The following is a 26248-nucleotide window of genomic DNA, read 5'->3' on the forward strand; positions in this document are numbered from 1 at the left end:
TACACTGGCAGGAATGATCCCTTGGAGAGGGAGAGAAGAGAAATTCAGGAGGGACAGGTAATGGCCAAAGGTACCAAGATCCACAGAATAGGAGCCACTGGTACAATCATAGAACCTTAGAGCTAGAAGAGACTTTTGAGTTCCCTAGATGTTCTACCCTTCAGAACTTCAAGGTGACATGACAGGCAAGGCTACTGCGCCACTTACTGGCACAGCCCAGACTGGGACCCAGATCTTATCAATGACTTACTGTGTGTTGAGCACTTACTACATGCCAGGAATTTATTTTACAGAGCAAAAGACTGGGACTCAAAGAAGTGAGCTGTTCAAAGTCACACAACTGCTAAGGGTGAGACCCGAGATTCAAGCCTGATGACGTCTGACTCAGAAACTCAAACACTGATTCTCTGCACTAGATGGCCTCCCAGACCAGGGTCCCCATGCCCTGCAGGGGAGTCACTGAGTCTCTGGAACAGCTCATCTGGGGCTTCTCACACCCTTCTCAGGGAGAAGAATGTCCTGACCTCTTGCAGGGTGGTTCAGACAGCAGTGATTCTGTCTATCCATGACACACAGTCACACCGCTTCTCAAGGTGGGAGACGGGACTCTAAGATCAGAGCCTTGAGAGAGTCTGTCAGGAACACTGCTCACAGACCCACACCTGCGGAAGTGCTCACCAACAGACAGCAGGGCTCCACGTAACTCTGTGAGGAGAAGGGGCCGCCAGCAGGAAGCTCCAGCATCACCTGCTAATGACAAGCTGTTCCACCCCTAGCAGAGCCCTGGAACCAGTATGCGCTCAGACACAAAAAAGCCCAGCTTCATTTTAGCAGCCAGATTGCCATCCAAAGAAAAGACTTCCCAGGACAACAGATTTCTCTGAGGAGAACACAAAGCGTGGACAGGTGGTTTCCCATTGAAGAGCATCACCCATAATTTCCTCTCCAGACTCCAGGTGGCCTGGTCAGACCCCAAGAGGAAGAGAAATGCTGGCTCAAAATAGAGATTTTTTGAAATGCAAATGTACTTTCGGAGTTGTTAGACGTTTTGTTTTAATAGATAAAGGAAATTTCTTGGAAAAAAGTAAGTGATAATGATGATGACGACAGCTACTACTTATTAAGCTTAATAATGGTACCTGCATTTATTGAGCATTTACTATACATACTAGGAGGGCTTCCTAGGTGGCTCAGTGGTAAAGAATCTACCTGCCATTGCAGGAGCTGCAGGAGATGTGGGTTTGATCCCTGGGTTGGGAAGATCCCCTGAAGAGGGAAATAGCAACGCACTCCAGTATTCTTGCTGGGATAATTCCATGGACAGAGGAGCATGGCATGCTATAGTCCATGGGGTAGCAAAGAGTTGATCACGACTGAGTACGCATGCACTTCACTCCTAAATGTCAGTAACTAAGCTTTACATGCCTTCTCTAACTTGCTCTTCACAACAACTGTATGAAGAGTATTCTATTCACATTACCATCTTAAAGAGGAAGAAATGGAGTCTCCAAAAGGTTGCTGCTGCTGCTGCGTCACTTCAGTCGTGTCCGACTCTGTGTGACCCCATAGACAGAAGCCCACCAGGGTCCCCCGTCCCTGGGATTCTCCAGGCAAGAACACTGGAGTGGGTTGCCATTTCCTTCTCCAATGTGTGAAAGTAAAAAGTGAAAGTGAAGTCGCTCAGTCGTGTCCGACCCTTAGCGACCCCACGGACTGCAGCCTACCAGGCTCCTCCATCCATGGGATTTTCTAGGCAAGAGTACTGGAATGGCTTGCCATTGCCTTCTCCGAAGGTTAATCCACTGCTAAACGGACACACAGCTATTAAGTGCAATTGCTGGGGTTTAAATCCAAGTCTGATTCCAGAGCCAGTGCCCCATCAGTATGTGGGCATGGAAGTGCATGAGTGTGTATCTGAGCGGTGTGTGTGTGTGTGTGTGTGAGTGCACGTGTGTGTGAGTGTGTGTCTGTGTGAGTGTGTGTGTGTGTGTGTGTGTGTAGATAACATGAAACACAAAGCTCTCTGGGCAGTTAGAAATGTCCAAGAAGCAAGAAGGACTTCAGGACAGAGTGCAGCCAAACCTCCTCTCTCTACTAACAGGTCCACACACCCAGGGACATGCAGGTGGGTGCCCGCAGCCCCTCTGTACTCAGAGGGCAAAGGTGGAGGGAACTCCTGCCCCTTTCACTCTGCCAGGATGTCTCAGCTTTCCAAACCCTAGTCAGGCATGGGTTCCCTGGTGCCTTCTCCAACACCCTCCATGACGTCTACCCATTGCCTGCACCCCTTCCAGTATCTGTAAAAACAGAATAAAAAGTTCTTCCCTTGGCCAACAAAGCCTTGTGTGATCTGGCAGACTTCCCCTACTCAATACTGCTGAGACCCCCGTCAGCCCCAGACCCTCCACCTGCACTGCTGATAAGAGATAAATAAACCTCTTGTTGAAGCCCAGCATTTGGGGCGATCTCCTGCTACAGCTGCCTAGCCAGTATCTGACTCATACTCATGGTCTCTCTGACCCTGACATTTTAACTTCCTCCACTCTCCTCGAATCTCTGACCTGCTCTGACCCACAACTCCACAGTCACAGCAGATGACTTGATCTACTATTTCAGAAAGAAAGGAAGTCAGCACACTCTCTCAGCTTTCACTACCACTTTAGGTGACCCCTGCACCCTGCCCACTCCTCCCTTTTCTGCTCTGACTCCATGGCAATGACCCTCCTCCTGTCCTGGCCAGGATTTTCATCAGGGCTTTGAGTCCCATCCTCTCTGTTCTTCAGAGAATTCTCACTTTCAGTCTTCCTTTCTTTATAATTCAACCTCCCCCTCTCAACTCCGTCCACAGTAGGTTCATGATTTTCTCATCTTAATACTACAAAAAAAAAAAAAAAAAATACCAAGACTTCTCTTGACCACACACCACCCCGTACTCTCAAACCCTTAAGGAGAGCTGTCTGTGCTTTCTGTCTCTATTTCTTCAGCTGCTACCTCCTCTTCAAACCACACTGCCCGCCAACCCCATAGAAGTTATGTCCCAACACTGCACTGGAAGTCCTAGTTAATGTCTCCAGCAGTATTTGATGGAGAAGTCCAATCTTCATCCTTCCTGGCCTCACAGCAGTGCTCACCCCATTCTCATGCCCTCCTTGAAACCATCCTCATGACACCTCCCTCTCCTGATTTTGTTCCCACTGGTCTCATGATCCCTGCTAAGTCACTTCAGTCGTGTCCGACTCTGTGCGACCCCACAGACGGCAGCCTACCAGGCTCCCCTGTCCCTGGGATTCTCTAGGCAAGAACACTGGAGTGGGTTGCCATTTCCTTCTCCATGATCCCTAGCTCATCTAATTCTCAGAATGAATCTGTGATGTAGGACTATTCCCATCCTCATTCTTGAGATAAAGAAATGGAAACCTAGAAATGGTAAATACATCTCCCAAAGTGGCACGGGTAACTGGACGATCTGGGATAGGAACTCAGACCCCTGACACCAGAATCACTGTCCTGCACCTCCACGTGACATTGTTTTCTCAACTCAAACAGCTTGAAGCCTGCTGATTATGAAAATACTTGACTTTTTCTCTCTCTACAAAGTGAAGGGTAGCATGTAAGTAAGCAGCAAACTCTTTAGAAGGGGCACTTGCTAAAGCTCGTTCACAGTCCACAAAACCCCTGAAGAAACCTCTGCCACAGCCGTTATCCACAGAAACACTCTGGACAGGCTCACTGTCATGGCTGCCATCTTACATGGGATGCCATTGGTCCTCCACCTTGGCCAGGATGGATTCTGAACAGTCTCTACATCGACACATTCAGTTCAGTTCAGTTCAGTCGCTCAGTCGTGTCCGACTCTCCGCGACCCCATGAATCACAGCACGCCAGGCCTCCCTGTCCATCACCAACTCCCGGAGTTCACTCAAACTCATGTCCACAGAGTCGGTGATGCCATCCAGCCATCTCATTCTCTGTCGTCCCCTTCTCCTCCTGCCCCCAACCTTTCCCAGCATCAGAGTCTTTTCCAGTGAGTCAGCTCGTCGCATGAGGTGGCCAAAGGATTGCAGTTTCAGCTTTAGCATCAGTCCTTCCAATGAACACCCAGGATTGATCTCCTTTAGAATGGACTGGTTGGATCTCCGTGCAGTCCAAGAGACTCTCAAGAGTCTTCTCCAACACCACAGTGCAAAAGCATCAATTCTTCGGCGATCAGCTTTCTTCACAGTCCAACTCTCACATCCATACATCACCACGGGAAAAACCATAGCCTTGACTAGACGGACCTTTGTTGGCCAAGTAATGTCTCTGCTTTTTAATATACTATCAAGGTTGGTCATAACTTTCCTTCCAAGGAGTAAGTGTCTTTTAATTTCATGGCTGCAATCAGCATCTGCAATGATTTTGGAGCCCAAAAAAATAAAGTCTGACACTGTTTCCACTGTTTTCCATCTATTTCCCATGAAGTGATGGGGCATCAACACACTGGTAGCTGCCAAGTCACAGCCTGAGGCAGGTGAACTGACAAAGCCTGGGTCCTGGGCCAGCATTTTAGCTGCAAAGGAGGCTGGGAGGAGGCTGCAAAGGAGGCTGGGAGGAGGCTGCAAAGGAGGCTGGGAGGAGGCTGCAAAGGAGGCTGGGAGAACAAGTACCTGGCATTTTCAGCTTCTACATGTGTGTATTGGGGAAGAGGAGTTTCCTACAGTTATAGGAAACGTGTTCAGTTGCTGACAGCCAAAAAGAATGATTAATATTCACTGACAAGTGAAATAATCCAGTACCTGAAGTGTCATCTGTCACTCTTATACCTTATCTTACCAAGTCTGGGTTGAGCGCAGTGCCAGAACGCTGTGTGGTAAAGACATTCACAACCTCCCCCAGGTGCCCCCAACACCCCATAAAACTTCCCATCTGTAACACGCACCTATCTCCACATCCCACGCTTTATTCTTCTCCCCCAGAAAGTGAAAGTGAAAGTCACTCACCGTGTCTGACTCTTTGTGACCCCATGGACTGTAGTTCATGGAATTCTCTAGGCCAGAATACCGGAGTGGGTAGACTTCCTCTTCCCCAGGGGATCGTCCCAACCCAGGGATTGAACACATGTCTCCCACATTGCACTCAGATTCTTTATCAGATGAGCCACAAAGGAAGCCCAAGAATACTGGAGTGGGTAGCCTATCCCTTCTCCAGGGGATCTTCCAGACTCAGGAATCGAACCAGGGTCTCCTGCATTGCAGGCAGATTCTTTACCAACTGAGCTATCAGGGAATGCCTAGCTGATAAACAAATCTGTGCTAAATGATGATGACTGAAAATGGATTAATTAGGTGCCTGATTCTTTCCAGAATCTTCCTACTTTCCCCAGGAGATTCCAGGGGCTGCAAAGGTTCAGCCCAAAGGGATTCAAAGCAGCTGTGAAATTTATCTTGGAGAGGTTCTGGTCAGCACAGTTTTTCGACGGAGGCAACCGCTCTTCAGTGAGTAACCTGGGGTAAATCGGTATCACCAACTCCCTAACAACCCCATACCCATGAGCAGACCCAACTCCCTAACAACTCCGGACCCATGAGCAGACCCACATGCTTACGTTTGATCTAACCCAATCTTCCCTCCAAACGTCATATGATCTCCAAGGTAAGTATAATTATTTTCATTTGATAAATGAGATACCCATAAAGATTTAATGAATCTCCCAAGGCACTCAACCTGGTAAACAGGACAGCTGAGACTGGACCCATATTTCTTGACTCTTACCAAGGTGTTTTTCACTTTCCAGAACTCCTGGCTGCCCTTCTCTGGATCTGGAACAACCCCAGGGCTGGAGTGAATAAAGGACCAAAGGAACCCGAGAGACAGTCCTCTGGGAGGCAGGAGAGATTGAAAGCGGAGAAGAAACAGCCCCAGGATGTTCCCCTTTCAAGAGTGCATCCTATTTACTTTGATTTGACTCCGTTTTCAAGTGGGTTCTGATTGCAAAATATTTACATTCACAGGAACACTAAACATAATGGCTTCATTTTTGTCTTAAAAATTGCAAAAATTAGAGGACATAAAACCACCAGAGATAAACCCAGGAGCTGAGCTGGGGTGGGGAAATCTGCAAACCAGTGTGAGCCTTTATAGCTGCAGCAATGGGGAAAGCCTGCTGTCGCCAAGCTCCATGATTAAAAGCAACTGCAAATTAGTTTCCACAAAGGTCTTTCCTTTTAAATTGAAAAGCATGGTGTAATGGAATTTCATAGATGCTGCTTTGCAAATGACTTCATACCTCACTCTGCTCAGAGCTGAGAGGCGGCCACATGCCGTGAATCGTAAGAGACTGAGGCTCTTGTGAGGCTGCAGACCCTTCCTCCAACTGACTTCAGGGTCTAGACACTCAGGGACTACCCACCCCATCCTTTAACCCGGGGAGGGAATGAGTGGACTGAGAGCACTGGAGTCACGGCCACACGGTCAGGAGTCTTCCCCTCCCCCAAACCAGGCTGCTGGCCTGCAAACGGTACTTTCTACTACAGTCAGGATCCTAGGCGTTGCTAGCTGCCTACAGTTTGCCCAGGTATAAGCATTTGTACATAAAAGGTTTTGGAAGGCTGTGAGGTTTCTGAGTTCTAATGAGATTTCCAGTAGAAATGATTAAGTCAGGCTGACTGATATACTGAATGCCACACCATATTCACTGACCACCTTAGCTTTTTTGGGGGTCCCTTGAGCTTAACATGGGAATCATATTTCATAATTGTCAGCAGTTTTACAGTGACTTAAACAGGTTGCATTTCAGTGTCAGGCCTGATTGACTAATATTTCCAGACAGCCCAAATCTCTAATTCATTCATGCAAGAAAAAGGTATTATCACCTACTATGTGCCAGGCACTCTGCCAGGCCCTGGTATATGACCTGACTCACAGCTCTTGTGGTGATTACAAATGACAGACACAGGATGCATTCAAACGGCTGTTGCAGTGAATGTAAAACTGCAACTCTGATGTGATCCTGTGGGCGATGCTGAGAGAAAGCCCAGGAAAGGGGGATTAGAGTCGGTCAGGGCATCCAGAAGACATCCCCAAGAAAGTGACCATACAGCTGAGAACTAAAAGATCAGAAAGAGCCAGGAGAATAGAGAAGGGAAACCCTTGAGGTAGAGGGCACAGCATAGGCAAAGCCCAACAAGGTCAGGGGCTTGGTGAAAGCTGGGGTGGGGGTGGTGTGGAGAAAGGCCAGGATACGTTAAGCTTGGTAAAACAGGGGAAGGAGACACCAGAAGAGCCTTAAAAAGGGGAGACCCTGCAGGGCTCTGTAGGACCTGTGGAGGAGCTTTGCCTTTATTTGAAACGCAAATTGGATGCCATGGAAAAGTTGTAAAGGGCAGCCAGATTAGAAGGGATGTGGGAGGGGGAGTTGTTTGCCAAAACCCATCAAGGGAAGTAGGTGTTCAGAGTCTCACTTACCCTGGCAGTGACCTGACTCACCCATAATCACAAGGGCAATGGCACAGCCAACTCAGGCATTCAGGACAAGAGTGTCCAACCCCAAAACTCTTTGTTACAGAATTACCTAGTAGCACAATTTTAAGGTGTGATGTTATCACCTGGGCAATAAGTTAGTAAAACAGACAGTACATCCCTTCACCTCTCAGGGAAATGACCCATAGGACACAGCCAACAACACAGATAATAATAAGCATTAAGGTACCAAGTCCAATGATGGGTCATCAGCACATACAATGATCTCTTCCCAAATGTATCTATATATCCTCTGCCTGAGAGAGAAGTTCAAAGGAATATGCATTTTAAAGTGATAGTACTGGCTATTCGGTGGTTCTCGGGACAATTTTGTCCCCTTCCCCTGAGGAGGACATCTGATAATATGTGGAGGCATTTTTGGCCATCACACTGGGAGGATGTCCAGCTGGCATCTAACAGGTAGAGGTTAGAGATGCAGCTAAGCATCCTACAATGCACAGGACAGTCCTCCACAACAAAGAATTATCTAGTCCCAAAATGTCAATAGTCCTGTTCTTGAGAAATCTGATCTTCAGGAGCTCAAAACCACAAGGTGGGTTCTTGAGTAACTGAATGGACAAAACATCACACACACACACGGACACACAGAGACCTCCATTTGACAGTGATTTAAACAAGAAATAAACTTTTGCTGTGTTAAGTCACTGAGATTTGGAGGTAATTCATTATAGTTGCTAGCATTATTTACTTTAACAAATACAACTGATAGAGGTTAGTCCTTCTAGGAGGACAGGTGCACCCTGGCAACAGAGCCATATCACTTGACAGGTACCTGGAAGGTTTCTGGAATTAAGAAGTGAACAGTACGGAAGTTCCTTTAAAAACTAAAAACAGAACTACCACATGACCCAGCAATCCCACCACTGGGCATATACCCAGAGAAAACCATGATTCAAAATGACACATGCACCCCATTGTTCGTTGCAGCACTATTTACAATAGCCAGGACATGGAATCAACCTAAATGTCCATCAGCCGAGGAACGGATAAAGAAGATGTGGTGCATATATATAATGGAATGTTACTCAGCCATTAAAAGGAATGAAATTTGGTCATTTGTAGAGACACAGATGGAACTAGAAAGTGTTATATAGAGTGAAGTAAGTTAGAAAAAGAAGAACAAATATTGTATATTAACACATATACATGGAATCTAGAAAATGGTATAGTGATCTTATTTGCAAAACAGAAATAGAGACAAAGATGTAGAAAACAAACATATAGACACCAAAGAGGGAAAGGGAGGATGGGATGAATTGGAGTTTGGGATTGACATATATATTAATATACATGACACTATGTATAAAACATAACTAATGAGAACCTACCATATAGCTCAGGGAACCCTACTCAGTGTTCTGTGGTGACCTAAATGGGAAGGAAATCCAAAAAAGAGGGAATATATGTATACGCATAGCTGATTCACTTTGCTGTACAGCAGAAACTAACGCAGTATTGTAAAGCAACTATATTCTATATTCCCACCGTTGGTGGGAAAGCAAACCAGTACAGCCACTATGGACAGCAGTGTGGAGATTCCTTAAAAAACTGAAAATAGAACTGCCATATGACCAAGCAATCCCACTGCTGGGCATACACACCGAGGAAACCAGAATTGAAAGAGACACGTGTACCCCAATGTTCTTCGCAGCACTGTTTATAATAGCCAGGACATGGAAGCAACCTAGATGTCCATCAGCAGATGAATGGATAAGAAAGCTGTGATACATGTACACAATGGAGTATTACTCAGCCATTAAAAAGAATGCATTTGAATCAGTTCTAATGAGGTGGATGAAACTGGAGCCTATTATACAGAGTGAAGTAAGCCAGAAAGAAAAACACCAATACAGTATACTAACGCATATATATGGAATTTATAAAGATGATAACGATAACCCTGTATGCGAGACAGCAAAAGAGACACAGATGTATAGAACAGTCTTTTGGACTCTGTGGGAGAGGGCGAGGGTGGGATGATTTGGGAGAATGGCATTGAAACATGTATATTATCATATGTGAAATGAATCGCCAGTCCAGGTTCGATGCATGATACAGGATGCTCGTGGCTGGTGCACGGGGATGACCCAGAGGGATGGGATGGGGAGGGAGGTGGAAGGGGGGTTCAGGATGGGGATCACATGTATACCCGTGGCAGATTCATGTCAATGTATGGCAAAACCAATACAATATTGTAATTAGCCTCCAATTAAAATACATAAATTTATATTAAAAATGTTTTAAAAAGGAAGTGAAGGACTGTGGGTGCCTGGTCCTGTCCTGTAAGTCATGAGACCTCCCAATGCCATAGGGATGAATAAGTCAGGAGCACAGTGGCCGCTTTATAGCTCTTTCCCCCCACTGATGCCCAGAAGCAGTGCCTCTGGGGAGAAACTCTTAGCAGCTCAGTGGAGGAATGCAGCAGGAGCCCACGCCACAAGATCACAAGAACTAGCTCGTCTTCCTCTCTCCCTTGCCCTTTTTTTGTGGACTGGCTGACAACAGTCAGCAAGGTCCACTTAGCGTAAGGTCTGGTCTTGCTGTGACTAATAAGATGACTGGTTGTGTATCTACCATTTATGGTTGTTCATTATATCACCCTAACATAAAGTAATTTAATTTCAGTGCGATAATTAGGGTATTTCTAATCTGATAGTCTGAATGAAATGAGATTCTCAGAGGGAGATCTGTGTATCAGGAGACTGGTGACCTCCGGCCCCAATTTTCACACAGTATATTAATCTGACAGCCCAACTTCCCAGGCATCCTGGATCTGGACGTTTCCGAGCCTGTGGGTTATAGCACACACCGGCAAATGAGATTATCTTACTTATAATGAGATTTCTGTGGACTCGGGGAGGTAGATCATAATATTTGAACTGAGAACTTGAGGTTGATGGAGAAACTATATGTAAACGGAGACCCCGAGATACAAATGTACTCAAGAGGGCACACGGTCCATACCGGGTCTCAGAGATGAGACTCAGAAGAAGACAGGCAGAGCCCTGTGTGGTGTCTGGCTGATTGGGACACCCAGGGCCACCCCAGCCAGGGAAGCCTCATGCTGGGAGGACAGGCAAGACTGTCCTCAGGAAGATGCAGAAAGAGCCTGCTCAGTCAGCCTGAGCTGGAGAACCAAGGAAGGAGACCTGGAATGAGGAAGCAGCAGAGGTCTGTGCGGTCAGGCCAGCTTTCTGCGCAAGCAGGCAGCTGAAAGACCTGCCGCCAACCCCCAGTCCTCCACACACACCCCCAGGGGCAGACCCACTCACCCCTGTCCTCCACGCTGGCTCCAAATCTTACGCTGTGCTGTGCTTAGTTGCTCAGTCACGTCTGACTCTTTTCAACCCCATGGACTGTAGCCTGCCAGGCTCCTCTGTCCATGGGACTCTCCAGGCAAGAACACTGGAGTGGGTATTCTTCTCCTCCATGCCCTCCCAACTCAGGGATTGAATCCAGGTCTCCCGCATTGCAGGCAGATTCTTTTAAGAGTCACGCTTTTATACCCATTATCAGAGACAGGATACCAGCTCTTTCAAAAGAAAGTCTGCCACTGAAAACACTTCCCATTTTTCATTTGCTCAGTGAGCACCCACACATGGCAAGTACCAGTCAGACCTGCAACAGATAAAAATCTCTCTTTCCACACTAGTTACACCCTTTTGATTTTGTTGCTCAAGCCTCCTTAGTAAATTCCTTTAAATTTCCTTTAGAATTTGAGAGAAAAAAGTTTGTTTTTTCTGGAAGAAATAATATGCTTTCTCTTATCAGATAATAAAATTATATAGCTTGCTTCCCTTGTTTTCTTGGGTGCTAGGAAGCTCAGAGGTTAATGTCATGCTCAATCTCAGCAGTAGGTTGATGATTTGTGTCTTTTTTTTTTTTCTTATTTTCTATTTTTCCATTTCTAATGAAAAAGATTTATTTATTTGGTAAGGTATTTCAGTATTTCAATACTCTTTTGAAAGGAGTGTTAAATATATTTATTCGAACATTAAAAAATAAACAAAGATAGAAGTATCGGCTTACGAAAGCCCACTGTCAAAAACCCTTCAGTGTTTACTAAGTACCTATCCCTGGAGAAGGAAATGGCAACACCCTCCAGTATCCTTGTCTGGAAAATCTCATGGACAGAGGAGCCTGGTGGGCTGCAGTCCACGGGGTCGCAAAGAGTCGGGCACAACTGAGCAACTAACACTGAACACTTATCATTGGCTGAGCACGTAACATGGGCCCCTTTCTAAGCACCCTGTCCCTCACAACAGCCTTCGAAGTAAGGACTCTAACCCCAACTCCAGAGAGGAATGAAGGAGCAGGGGCTAAGGAGGCCGCCTGGGATGACACAGTCAGTGAGGAGGAGCAGCAGGAGCAGAGCCTGAGCAGTCTGGCACCCACGCTGCCCTCTTCACCACCGCCGCTGCACAGGCAACGGAACAGGTACAGGACACGTTCGGACAGCTCTGCCACGGGGCCTCACCTCCTCTAGTTCCCCCTTTTGAATTCCAGCCATTGCTGCAGCAACCGGCCCTGCTGGTGCTCAAGCGTGACCGGGCAGCCCCTTGCCTGCCTGGACAATGTGGAGAGTCTCCCGCTTTCTGACCTAGGGTTGCAGAAATCTGCTCAGTGAATCTAACACATGTACACACTTGGAGGAAAAAGGAGCTAACACTCCTTGGGGCAAACCTTGACTAAGGAGGGATGGAGGCAGCGGATAAATGCTCCTGTTTCTGTCCTGTGGGTAGAGAACTCCAAGGCCCATTCTATACAGCGCCTAGAGGGGGAGGAGGATGCCCAGTGGGATCCGGCTGCTGCTGCCCACTCTGCTGATCAGCTCAGTAATACTGGGTTGGGCTTCCTTCGAGTTCACTCCTCCTGGGCCCCCCTCCTTCTCCTTGGGGATCCATTTCTAAAACAAACCACCTGTATGCACAAGCTGGTCTCAGCTCTGCTCTGTGAGGAAAGCAAGGCTAAGACACTGCAGTCCCTAGTCTGAGGAGTTCAGATTTGGGTGACACGTCATCAGGAGAGGAAAAACTCAGTCACACTGCATTAATGATCATGACAAAGCAGCCAGAAGAGTCACTTGGACTGTGAAACCACAAGAGCACAGAGAAGCGGAGCAAGCAGGGAACTCCACTAAGGTTTCCTTGATTCAACCACATGCTGTCTACAGCTGCCTTCCCACCACAGCAGCAGAGTCTCAGAGCTGCCACACAGCCCACCACCAAGACAAAAATACCTCGTATCTGGCTGTTTACTGAAAGTTTCTGGGTCTCTGGTACAGAAAAGCCAGGATCCTACGGGGATACAGAAAATGGGCACAAGTCACATTAATATCTGTGACAGGCGGTTGGGAGGGTGGACTGTTGAAGAATAGGAGCAGGGGCGTTCCAGGTAGAGGCAACAGCTGAACCAAATGCTGCTGCTGCTGAGTCACTTCAGTCGTGTCCGACTCTGTGTGACCCCTTAGACGGAAGCCCACCAGGCTCCCCCGTCCCTGGGATTCTCCAGGCAAGAACACTGGAGTGGGTTGCCATTTCCTTCTCCAATGTGTGAAAGTGAAAAGTGAAAGTGAAGTCGCTCAGTCGTGTCCGACCCTTAGCGATCCCACGGACTGCAGCATACCAGGCTCCTCCATCTATGGGATTTTCTAGGCAAGAGTACTGGAGTGGCTTGCCATTGCCTTCTCCGGAACCAAATGCACAGACCTGCAAATCAGCACACGGCTGGTGAGCAACGACAGGTGGTTTTACCATTGCAGGAGACAAAGAAACCATGAGAGGAGTGATGGGAGATGAGGCTCAGACAGAGACTTAAGGTATCTGCTGCTGGGCTGATTCTCTCATTTTAGGCTATTTTCTTCAATACCCAAATATACTGTGTGTACATGTGTGCTAAGTCACTTCGGTCATGTTCAGCTCTTTGTGACCCCACGGACTGTAGCCCACCAGGCTCCTCTGTCCATAGGATTCTGCAGGCAAGAATACTGGAGTGGGTTGCCATGCCCTCCTCCAGGGGATCTTCCCGACCCAGAGATCAAACTCATGTCTCTTGCCCCTCCTGCACTGCAGGCAGATTCTTTACCACTGGGTCACCAGAGAAGGGCCAAATATACTATAACCAAGAATAACTCCAGACTTGGGTGTGTGCCTTCTACTGAAGGGAGTTTATACAGAGTTCATAATATTTCTGTTCTGATGAATAGTAGGAGCCTTCTCGCAAAGCTTCCCTGATAGCTCAGAGGTTAAAGTATCTGCCCACAATGCGGGAGACCTGGGTTCAATCCCTGGGTCGGGAAGATCCCCTGGAGAAGGAAATGGCAACCCATTCTAGTATTCTTACCTGGAGAATCCTGTGGACGGAGGAGCCTAGTGGGCTACAGTCCATGGGGTTGCAAAGAGTCAGACACGACTGAGCGACTTCACTTTCTTGCAAAGCAGCCCTCTTTGTACCTGGGCATTCCTGACATTAAAGACCCGCTACTCTGCCCTTCTCAGGTGGCCTGCCTTGGGATGGGTCAGTTCAGGTCTCCTGCTCCTCTCGCTGCTGAACCACACATGGCTAATGTGTCACCATGAAGGTCAGACCTCACTGCACGCTCTGATCTTTCTCCCTGCAGGCCTGCTTTGTGGTTTCCTGGCATGAGGATGCGGTGTGTGCATGCTAAGTCACTTTAGTTGTGTCTGACTGTTTGCAACCCTATGGACCGTAGCCCACCAGGCTCCTCTGTCCATGGGGTTCTCCTGGAAAGAATACTGGGGTGGGTTGCCATGCCGTCCTCCAGGGGATCTTCCTGACCCTGAGAAGATTGCAGGGATTGAACCTGCGTCTCTTATGTCTCCTGCACTGGCAAGCGAGTTCTTTACGACTACAGTCACCTGGAAACTGGAGTGGGTTGCCAACCCCTTCTCCAGTCGATCCTCTCAACCAGGGATCGAGCCCAGGTCTGCCGCATTGCAGGTGGATTCTTTACCAACTAAGCCACCACGGGAGCCCAGCAATAGGTGGCAAAAACAAGCATGGGAGACTGAGACCTGCCCTGCAGCCCCAGGAGGCAGTGTTTCATCCTGCCACTGGGAAAGGAAAAACGCTGGGTGATCAGCATGGTCTGAGGTTGAGTTCTTCTGTTTAGTTCTTTCAGGAATACTTACTGAGGCAGGGCTATCTACTCAGGATACAGAAGAATGATGAAGGTCCTGTCCTGCCCTCAAGGACCTCACAGTCAACTGGACAGACAGAGGTTCTATTTCACAGCAGGAAGAGACTGCCAGCTCCCCTCTGATGGGAGTGCAGCCCTGAGAGGCAAAGTTGAGAGGATGCTGCTGCTGCTGCTGCTAAGTCACTTCAGTCGTGTCCGACTCTGTGTGACCCCATAGACGGATGCCCACCAGGCTCCCCTGTCCCTGGGATTCTCCAGGCAAGAACACTAGAGTGGGTTGCCATTTCCTTCTCCAATGTGTGAAAGAGAAAAGTGAAAATGAAGTCGCTCAGTCGTGTCCGACCCCTAGCGACCCCACGGACTGCAGCCCACCAGGCTCCTCTATCCATGGGATTTTCCAGGCAATAGTACTGGAGCGGCTTGCCATTGCCTTCTCCGAGTTGAGAGGATAGTAAAGGCTTAATAAACATCCTAAGACTATCTGTTTTAATGATTATTTTGGAATGAAATACAGTTACCAAATCAATTGATGAAACGCAAGCACATGCATAAAGTACTGAAGGATACTCCAAAACAGTTTATTTCCCCTCAAGAGCTTCAAGATTTCCCTGACAATACTTATTTACATTGGTTGGGTGAACCATTTTTGAATAAGCAATGCAAAGGTAAATTTCAGTCCCAAAAGGACAGACTTCAGCATTACTTGGAAAACACACTGGTCATGTCAAGCTGCTGGCACTTAGACACCCTTTCAATTGTTTGAAAGACCAAGATGGAAATATTAAAAACACTGACTTTTATCAAAAAGAAAAAATAGTTAACATTTATTAAGTATGTATATTTTATCAGACACTGTGCTAACAGCTTCATATACTGTATCTCATTTGGTTTCCACAGCAATCCTCGAGGTAGATTCTAGTATTATTACTGTCTCCATGTTACAGTTGGGGCAACTGAGTCTTAAACAGATTAACTAACCTGTCCCCCCAGCCATCACTGGAGGAGGCAGACGTCACCTGACAGTCTATCCACAGGGGCCACACCCTTAACCAGCACACCTGTCTCCCTTACTGTCCAGTCCCCAGTTCCTGCCTGGGACATCTTTTTTCAGCAGTTTGGCCCAGCCTAGGTCTCAGGATAAGTACCTTCGTGGTGATAAGCAGGGCCCACGATCTCTGACAGCTGTTCCCCGCTCTTCATCATCATCTGAAACAATCAGTAAGCATTAGAGAGTACTTTTCCCTTTACAAAGGTGATAATTAGATAACAAGCTGAGATTAAAGTAATTACAGTTAGACAGCTGGCGAGGCAGCACAGTCATGTTGAAATACTGTTGGTACTTCAGCATCTGGTTCTAATAACAGCATAGGCTAAAGGATTTTACATTAATTACAGAACATAATTTAATATAAACATATTTAATTACAATTGATGAGCGATAAACTGTTCAAGAATGACTTAACCCCTTCTGCGAGTCAAAGTGATGGGAACTTTGGGCGGTCTGCGTGGCCTCTTCTACTGTCTTTCTCTCCTTCCCCCTCCACACCCTCCATTATACCCTGGTTCTCTCTCCTGGAGAAAACCCTCCTCAAAGAGGGACTCTTCTAGACACAGGTGTGCTTCATTTATTATCCCACCCTGCATCTTTCGAAAAGCCAGGTGGAAGAGGGCCAGCAAGAAGGCCAGGCTGGGAGGCACCGCTTCCACCTGACCTGCTGCCTTCCTCGCACTGACTCGCACTGGGGAAATGAGCCTGCCTCTCCCTAGCTGGTCTTCCCAGGGTCCTCACACCTCTCTGAGGTCCTGGCTTGGCTTCTGACAGTCAAGTGAGCAGCCTATTAAACAACCCTCAGATCTCTTAGAAAACGTATGAAGGTAAATCCATTTTTTGTCATGATCAGTAAGTCTCTGGTCACAACGGTCAGGGTATTTTCACAGTTTTGGAGTCAGTGCGTAATATCGGGGGATTTCTACATGAAACAGGACACTACTCTGGCAGAAATTCTTCCTCACATGCTGCCAACCCCATTCCCTATCCCCCAAGACTGGCAGAAGCAGAACCTGGATGAAATGGTTGATAACGAATTGAGACTACACAGACACAATCTCCACTGGGTGAAGGACTCAACCACGCTCTGCATACTGCCTTTCTAGAAGGCCCATTTACAAATGGAAGACTTCAAAAGTCACAAAAGCGATGTTGTAGACTGCATGTCTGTGTTCCCCCTCGAACTCAAATATTGAAACCCTACCCTTTGATGGAATGGTATTAGGAAGGAGGGGGAGTCTCTGGGAGGTAATCAGATTGAGATGAGGTCTTAAGGGTGGCTCTACCTCTCATTTCTTGGTCATGAGAGGATACAGCAAGAAGGCAGGTGTCTGTAAACCAAGAAGAGGGCCCTTCCCAGAACTCGCCCACGCTGGCACCCTGATCTGTGCTTCCCAGCATCCAGAACTAGGAGAAAGAAACTTGTTATTCAAGCCAGTAATTTGTATTTCTATTGGAGCAACCCAGGGCTTCCCAGGTGGCACTCACTAGTGGTAAAGAACCTGCCTGCCAATGCAGGAGACATAAGAGATGCAGGTTTGATCCCTGGGTGGGGAAGATCTCCTGGAGGAGGAAATGGCTACCCACTCCAGTATTCTTGCCTGCAGAATTCCACAGACAGAAGAATCTGGCAGGCTACAGTTCATGGGGCCGCAGAGTCAGACACGAATGAAGCAACTTGCACGTGCGCGCGCGCGCGCACACACACACACACAGACACACACACACACACACACCTAGCAACCTAAACTGACTAAGACACACCACTAGCTCTCAACTGCAATAAAATTAAGAGTCAACCCAAAGAAATTACAAGGCTGATCCTTCCTTTAAAAAGACTAAGTAGCCCTGGAGCGAGTTGGGAAACTTCATTGTCAAGTTTCCCTATGTGACAAATGATGTGAAATTACAAAAAGCCTCAAATACGGTTTTTACCTCCTGCTGTGGATTTCAAAGTATAAAGCACACATTCTCCTAAAAGCTAACACAAGTGCTGAAAAAAAAACATTTATTATTCATAAGTAAGCAAGTGTAAGCCAGTTCTAGAGGAATCACTGACAGGTGCTCACAAAGCAGAATTTGCGTGACGATTCAGGACCACAAAGCAGATGAGAGAACCAGGCAGTCTCAAGCGAAAGTTGTTCTGTTCTTCTGAAGAAAGAAGACACTTAGTTTCTCTATACATAGCAAATTTGCACTGTGAGCGCAAACTATAAGGTACATCTTATAGATTAAATCATCCTGCAGAAGTGAGGAAGGGACAAGAGGAGAAAGTAGCCAATAAAGCATTTGCTATTTAAGAAGTTACCACTATCATCAAAATTAAAACCTCATGCATGTCAATGGACACTAGCAAGAAAGTGAAAAAAAAAAAAAAAACACAGAAAGGGAGAAAGTATTTGTCTTTTCCCTTTTTCCCATAGTCCTACCCAAGCAGGTGGGGATATTTCTTGCAGCCTTGGTTACATGAGATCTTCTGCAGGCTTTCAGTAGATATTATTGAGAATTATTCCACATGTAGATATATTTTGATGTATTTGTGGAAGTGGGTGAGCTCCACATCCCTCTACTCCAACATCTTGATCTCCGGGAGAAGGTATTTGTGAATCAGATATAATAAGGGTGAAGTATTCAGAATATATAAAAACTCTCACAACCCAACAATAGAAATCCAAATACTCCAGTTGAAAAATGGGGAAAGGATCTGAACAGGTATGTTTACAAAGAAGATATACCAAAGACCAACAAGCACATGATAATATCCTGAACATCATTAGTTATCAGGGAAATGCAAATCAAAATGAGATACCACTTCATATCCACCAGGATGATGACAAGGAAAAAGGCAGATAGCGACAAATATTGGCAAGGATGTGCAGAAAGTGAAATCCTCATCATTCTGGTGGGAATATAAACAATATAGTCATCATGGAAAGCAGTTTGATGGCTACTCAAAAGTTAAATATATAAGTTACCATATGATTCAAACAATTCCATTCTAGGTACATACCCAAGAGAACTGAAAACATGTCCCCACAAAAACTTTTACACACATATGCATAGCAGCATTATTCATGATAGCCAAAAAGTGGAAACAACCCAAATGTCCATCCAATGACAAATGAACAAACAAAATATCAATACAATGGATTATTATTCAGCTGTAAAAAGAAACAAAGTACTAATAAAAGCTGCAATATTGACCAACCTTGAAAACGTAAAGCTAAGTGAAAGAAACCAGACACAAAAGATCACATAGAGTATGATTCCATTTATATGAAATGTCCAGAATTGGCAAATCTATGGAGACAGAGGATGGGAGGAGAGAGAAACTGAGAATGCCTACTAACAGATACGGGGTTTCTTTTAAGGAGGGGTGATGGAGTTCTGGAATGAGATGGTGCCGATGGCCAGACAACATTGTGAATACACTAAAACCACCAAATTGTATGCTTAAATGGTTTTAAAATAGCACGTTTTATGGTGGGCTTCCCTTGTGACTCAGCTGGGAAAGAATCCGCCAGTGATGCGGGAGACCTGGGTTCAATCCCTGGGTTGGGAAGATCCCCTGGAGAAGGGAAAGGCTACCCACTCCAGTATTCTGGCCTGGGGAATTCCATGGACTATATAGTCCATGAAGTCACAAAGAGTCCAACACGACTGAGCGACTTTCACTTTCACGTTTTATGGTATGTAAATTTTATCTCAGTTTTTTCCAAGCCAGCAATCTGTGAAATGGAGTCTAATCCCACTAGGCAAACCTGGGAGCCTGTGTACAGCATGCAGCTCAGATAACTTATACAAGGAGTAAGGAAGTTGGGGTATTCAGATGATACACTAACTCCCATCAGTCAGTGATTGAAGGTTGCTTTTAGGGAGCACTGATTCCTTGCACTTCTGGCCTGCCTACAGAAGGGGCTCTGGTGGCCAGAGAAAGTCCTAAGGCAAAGAAATGTTAGTGTTGATAGCTGACAGTCAGGCCAGCATGCCCTGAAAGATACAGGCAAGGAGGTTCAGGCAGTGGACCGACAATCTGCTACTCTCTAATCACGTTGTTTTAGGATTAAACAAGAAAGGCTGTGCAAAAGGCTTCGCAGTGCTAGACACAGAGAAAACTCTCAATATATGTGAGTTATTTTTACAAAAGACTCAATAAGGGTAAATAATTTGATCCAAACTACTTCCCTGGTGGCTCAGAGGTTAAAGTGTCTGCCTGCAATGTGGGAGACCCGGGTTCGATCCCTGGGTCGGGAAGATCCCCTGGAGAAGGCAATGGCACCCGACTCCAGTACTCTTGCCTGGAGAATCCCACGGACGGAGGAGCCCGGTGGGCCACAGTCCACAGGGTCGCAGAGTCGGACACGACTGCGCGGCTTCACTCACTCACTCACTCTGTGCAGCCCAGTCTTTCATACAGAGAACGATATTAACAAACATACACTAACCAATCTTGCAAACACACTTCAGGCAGCAGTCCTGTCATCATGGTGTTCAAAGGCTACAATATGCATCTTTACTCTTGAGTCTCTCTCTCCTCCCCTTTATGTGCCCTCGGTGAGGGAAGCAGCTGCTTTCCTCACAAAAAGGCCTTGAGGGCTGATGTCACTGTCTGCTCAAGTTTCAGGGTTTGGATATTACATGGCTTGTTGTGTAGTTGCTTAATTGAGATTCAAAGCCTGCACATTTGCTGACAGTTTAGTGCAAAGGACCAAGACAGACAAACACCTGCGACTTCAGGAGCTGCAGGGCAACAGTATCCTCCTCACTCACCTATTGGTACAGCTGTTCTCCAGAATAACCTGACTTTAAGCTGGCTCAACAAAGGAGCCATACCGGCAAAAACACTAGAGGAGAATAGGCATCTCCTCCCAGAATGCCCTGCCCTTCCCCCAACCAGAGCACGCCCAGAAGGAGACATGAGGATGGGGGATGCAGAGCCCACACCTACCTGATCAAATACTGGTTGATGATCGTGTCGAAGTAGCTGTAGTACACAACATTGTTCACGTGGCCGTACTGGTCATTGTCCTGCCACCTCGTCTGGATGGGCAAGAAGTACCTGTAGGCCTCCTGGTGCCGATGGCGAACCTCAGCTCGCTGGTTCTCTGATGCCGTAGCCAAGGAACGGCCATTCCTAGGAAGCAGCCTCGAAACCCATGGGGTCATAGTGGAGCTGCTGCCTTGGACAGTACCTTCAAGAGAAAAAGCAACAAAGGATGAGGATGGTCTTCAGAAATCTTGATTTTAGTTTTACAAAGGCAATTGCATTAAATCTTGGCCATTGGTTTCAAAAGGAAATTAGACTTTTTTTTTTTTTTTTTGGGCTAGGAAATAAATCTTCCCTGATAATCCAGGTCCTTACCACAAACCTACTGACTTTAAAAAGGATTCCTTGTTTAAAAGGTTTTGACACACTGACAGAAACAGGTGAAGCCTTTGTTTGAATTTGACCAGTGAGAATTTAAAGTACATTTCTACAGAGGTGTTCTGCTCCACAAAGTATTTCAAGGAGGACACTGTTTCTGACAAAATCTGTACCATCACTAAGGGCATAAAGGAAGCGCTTAGGCAACCAGTATAAAATAAAATGTTTACTAGAAAATATTATCAATTGGGCCTATCAACTGTAAGGTTTTTTCTTTTAAGGGCACTATTTTTCTTTTAGAATAAAAGTAACATTCTACGGAAAATTTTTAGGTGATGCACAAACAAAGGAGGAAAAAACACAACAATACCAGCTAGTAACACTTCCATGGGCATTATTCCAGTCTCATATATCTGCACACGCATTCTTAAACAGGATCATACTGCTCATGTTGCTTTGTAATCTCCTGTGCTTAACAATACTCGCTAATGTTAAATAGAGAGTGTCTATGCTGTGCTGTACTTAGTCGCTCAGTCATGTACGACTCTTTGCAGCCCCATGGACTGTAGCCCACCAGGCTCCTCTGTCCATGGGGATTCTCCAGGCAAGAAGAGTGGGTTGCCATGCCCTCCTCTAGGAGTAATAAATACACTTAAACATTCTCTTATGTCACTTGCAATGCTGGATTCTGTTATATTCCATTGTATAGAAGCACCACAATTTATCAAATATTCTTTTGTTGCATACTGAGGATTTGATTCCAAGTTTGTTAATTGGGATTGGAATCTTTGTAAACAAACCTTCACACACATCTGTGATTATCTTCTTAGGATAAATACTTAGAAGCAGAATTGCTAGGTCAAAGAGTAAATTGTTAAGGATTTTGATATAAGTTAATGCTGTGTGGATCACAATAAACTGTGGAACATTCTGAAAGAGATGGGAATACCAGACCACCTGACCTGCCTCTTGAGAAACGTGTATGCAGGTCAGGAAGCAACAGTCAGAACTATACATGGAACAACAGACTGGTTCCAAATAGGAAAAGGAGTACGTCAAGGCTGTATATTGTCACCTTTCTTATTTAACTTATATGCAGAGTACATCATGAGGAACGCTGGGCTGGAAGAAGCACAAGCTGGAATCAAGATTGCTGGGAGAAATATCAATAACCTCAGATATGCGGATGACACTACCCTTATGGCAGAAAGTGAAAAGGAACTCAAAAGCCTCTTGATGAAAGTGAAAGAGGAGAGTGAAAAGGTTGGCTTAAAGCTCAACATTCAGAAAACATAGATCATGGCATCTGGTCCCATCACTTCATGGGAAATAGATGGAAAAACAGTGGAAACAGTGTCAGACTTTATTTTTTTGGGCTCCAAAATCACTGCAGATGCTGACTGCAGCCATGAAATTAAAAGACGCTTACTCCTTGGAAGGAAAGTTATGACCAAGCTAGATAGTATATTAAAAAGCAGAGACATGACTTTGCCAACAAAGGTCCATCTAGTCAAGGCTATGGTTTTTCCCGTGGTCATGTATGGATGTGAGAGTTGGACTGTGAAGAAAGCTGATCGCCGAAGAATTGATGCTTTTGAATTGTGGTGTTGGAGAAGACTCTTGAGAGTCCCTTGGACTGCAAGGAGATCCAACCAGTCTATTCTAAAGGAGATCAATCCTGGGTGTTCATTGGAAGGACTGATGCTGAAGCTGAAACTGCAATACTTTGGCCACCTCATGCGACGCGTTGACTCACTGGAAAAGACTCTGATGCTGGGAAAGGTTGGGGGTGGGAGGAGAAGGGGACGACAGAGAATGAGATGGCTGGATGGCATCACCGACTCTGTGGACATGAGTTTGAGTGAACTCCGGGAGTTGGTGATGGACAGGGAGGCCTGGCGTGCTGTGATTCATGGGGTCGCAGAGAGTCGGACACAACTGAGCGACTGAACTGAAGTGAACTGAACTGAATGTCTTCCAGAAAGGTGGTACCAATTTATATCCTCCACAGCAGTGTACAAGCAGGCCAATTTTATTGCCAATTTTAAAATGTTTTATCAGTGAGTGTGTTCTCTCATTTCCATACAAATTTAAAGAGATGTGCTCAGTGGAAAGATGACTGCTGCTACTATCTATGATGGAATAACCAGTATCAGAATAATCCCTCTGAGAATGACTATAGGAACTAGATGAAGCGTACAAGGAAAGCTGAGTGGAGGTTTGAAGAGAAAAGTCAAGGCAGCAGCAGGACTCTCCAGGCTGCACCCCCGAGGACAGGGTAACACTATTGCCACTGCTATTTCTCATCAGGGCAATTGTTAATTTGCCACGTGGGGAATAAAGGCTATAGAAATAACAGCAACCTAGAGCTTGCAGTAAGTAGTCTTGCTGTGGTGGAAGAGTTGACAAAAATTGAAAGGCCAACATCCTGGAAAAAGTGAGCAAATTCCCCTCAAGGTCTCTGGTGACTTGCAAGCTGCACATGCTCAGAGTAAACAGAGAAACCGGCTGAAGCAAGTGTATACGGCTGAAGTCTCAGGAGATGACAGTCTCATTACACTGAGGACCCAAAAATGAACTTTCGGGGCTGACGAGGAGGAGGGCCAAGACTCTAGACTTTCAGTTTCGACCCAAGAAGCATTACTCCCTTAGAATGAAGGCAAACTTTACATTGACAAGCACTGATCAAGATTCAGTTCAGTTCAGTCACTCAGTCGTGTCCAACTCTTTGCGACCCCGTGAATCACAGCACGCCAGGCCTCCCTGTCCATCACCAACTCCCGGAGTTCACTCAAACTCATGTCCACAGAGTCGGTGATGCCATCCAGCCATCTCATTCTCTGTCATCCCCTTTTCCTCCTGCCCCCAATCCCTCCCAGCATGAGAGTCTTTTCCAGTGAGTCAACTCGTCGCATGAGGTGGCCAAAGGATTGCAGTTTCAGCTTTAGCATCAGTCCTTCCAATGAAAACCCAAGATTGATCTCCTTTAGGATGGACTGGTTGGATTTCCTTGCAGTCCAAGGGACTCTCAAGAGTCTTCTCCAGCACCACAATTCAAAAGCATCAATTCTTCGGCGATCAGCTTTCTTCACAGTCCAATTCTCACATCCATCCATGACCACGGGAAAAACCATAGTCTTGACTAGACAGACCTTGGTTGGCAAAGTAATGTCTCTGCTTTTTAATATGCTATCTAGGTTGGTCATAACTTTCCTTCCAAGGAGTAAGCGTCTTTTAATTTCATGGCTGCAGTCAGCATCTGCAGTGATTTTGGAGCCCAAAAAAATAAAGTCTGACACTGTTTCCACTGTTTCCCCATCTATTTCCCATGAAGTGATGGGACCAGATGCCATGATCTTTGTTTTCTAAATGTTGTTCAAGCCAACTTTTTCACTGTCCTCTCTTACTTTCATCAAGAGGCATTTTAGTTCCTCTTCACTTTCTGCCATAAGGGTAGTGTCATCTGCATATCTGAGGTTATTGACATTTCTCCTGGCCATCTTGATTCCAGCTTGTGCTTCTTCCAGCCCAGCATTCCTCATGACGTATTCTGCATATAAGTTAAATAAACATGGTGACAATATACAGCCTTGATGTACTCCTTTTCCTATTTGGAACCAGTCTGTTGTTCCGTGTCCAGTTCTAACTGTTGCTTCCTGACCTGCACACAGGTTTCTCAGGAGGCAGGTCAGGTGGTCTGGTATGCCCGTCTCTTTCAGAATGTTCCACAGTTTACTGTGATCCACACAGTCAAAGGCTCTGGCACAGTCATTGATCTACCCATATATCATCTGTTAGCTAGTAGAATATGAAATCATCTCTGAAGGGCAACACCACCATCCAGAGCCTGTACATCATCATTTTATACACAAAGACTGGCCTTCACTCAAAAATACCAAGTCTACTAGCAAAGAGGAACAGAAGAATTAATTCTAATAAAACAGAAACAGTCCCACAGACTCACACAGGTTTAAAAATAGCTATGATGAACATACATCAGAGATAAAAGGCTAATATCCATCCCAACACATAAAGAACTCTAAAACTGAAGGGAAGAAATATCAAAAACCCAATACCAAAATAAGCAAAAGTCACAGACAATTCACAGATAAAGGTTTTAAATGACTTTTAAACATTTGAAAAGATGGACAACTTTAGTTGTAATAGAAATTATACCTGTTCTGAGATACCATTTCTCAATTATTAGATTTGGTAAAAATTACAAAGCTTGACAGCACATTCTGTTGATAGAGCCATGAGGAAAGAGACTTTTATACATTGCTGGTGGGAATGTCTCCCACACCTTTACGGGAGGAGAATTTGGTCCCATCACTTCATGGGAAATAGATGGGGAAAACAGTGGAAACAGTGTCAGACTTTATTTTTTTGGGCTCCAAAATCACTGCAGATGCTGATTGCAGCCATGAAATTAAAAGATGCTTACTCCTTGGAAGGAAAGTTATGACCAACTTTGACAGTATATTAAAAAGCAGAGACATTACTTTGCCAACAAAGGTCCGTCTAGTCAAGGCTATGGTTTTTCCCATGGTCATGTATGGATGTGAGAGTTGGACTGTGAAGAAAGCTGATCGCCGAAGAATTGATGCTTTTGAACTGTGGTGCTGGAGAAGACTCTTGAAAGTCCCTTGGACTGCAAGGAGATCCAACCAGTCCATTCTAAAGGAGATCAGTCCTGGGTGTTCATTGGAAGGACTGATGCTAAAGCTGAAACTGCAATCCTTTGGCCACCTCATGCGAAGAGTTGACTCACTGGAAAAGACTCTGATGCTGGGAAAGGTTGGGGGCGGGAGGAGAAGGGGACGACAGAGAATGAGATGGCTGGATGGCATCACCGACTCTGTGGACATGAGTTTGAGTGAACTCTGGGAGTTGGTGATGGACAGGGAGGCCTGGTGTGTTGTGATTCATGGGGTCGCAGAGAGTCGGAGACGACTGAGCGACTGAACTGAACTGAACTGAACAAAACCACAAGTAAGCTTACCTTTTAAATTGTATCTAATAATTTTTCTTGAAAATACACCTTCAAGAATGTAAAAAAAGAAAACATATGAGCAAAGGACATTATTTGTAACTAAAAAATATTGTGGAAAATACACACACATAAGAGATTGGTTGAATAAACTATGGTATATTCACA

General features: G+C 45.8%; 1 protein-coding gene across 1 annotated transcript in view; it reads right to left on the reverse strand.

Moving 5' to 3' along the window:
• Positions 1–26248, reverse strand: part of LOC129553672 (uncharacterized) — a 197641-nt gene that overhangs the window by 85647 nt on the left and 85746 nt on the right. Inside the window, exon 2 of the mRNA XM_055422436.2 lies at positions 20674–20917. Within this exon, the coding sequence (XP_055278411.2) occupies positions 20674–20891 (218 nt within the window). The 5' untranslated portion in view covers positions 20892–20917. The remainder of the gene's footprint in view (positions 1–20673; positions 20918–26248) is intronic.

The sequence above is a fragment of the Moschus berezovskii genome, chromosome 14, assembly GCF_049115385.1.
Source record: "Moschus berezovskii isolate FMDL1 chromosome 14, NW_MosBer_1.0, whole genome shotgun sequence".
In the NCBI taxonomy this organism is placed as follows: domain Eukaryota; kingdom Metazoa; phylum Chordata; class Mammalia; order Artiodactyla; family Moschidae; genus Moschus; species Moschus berezovskii.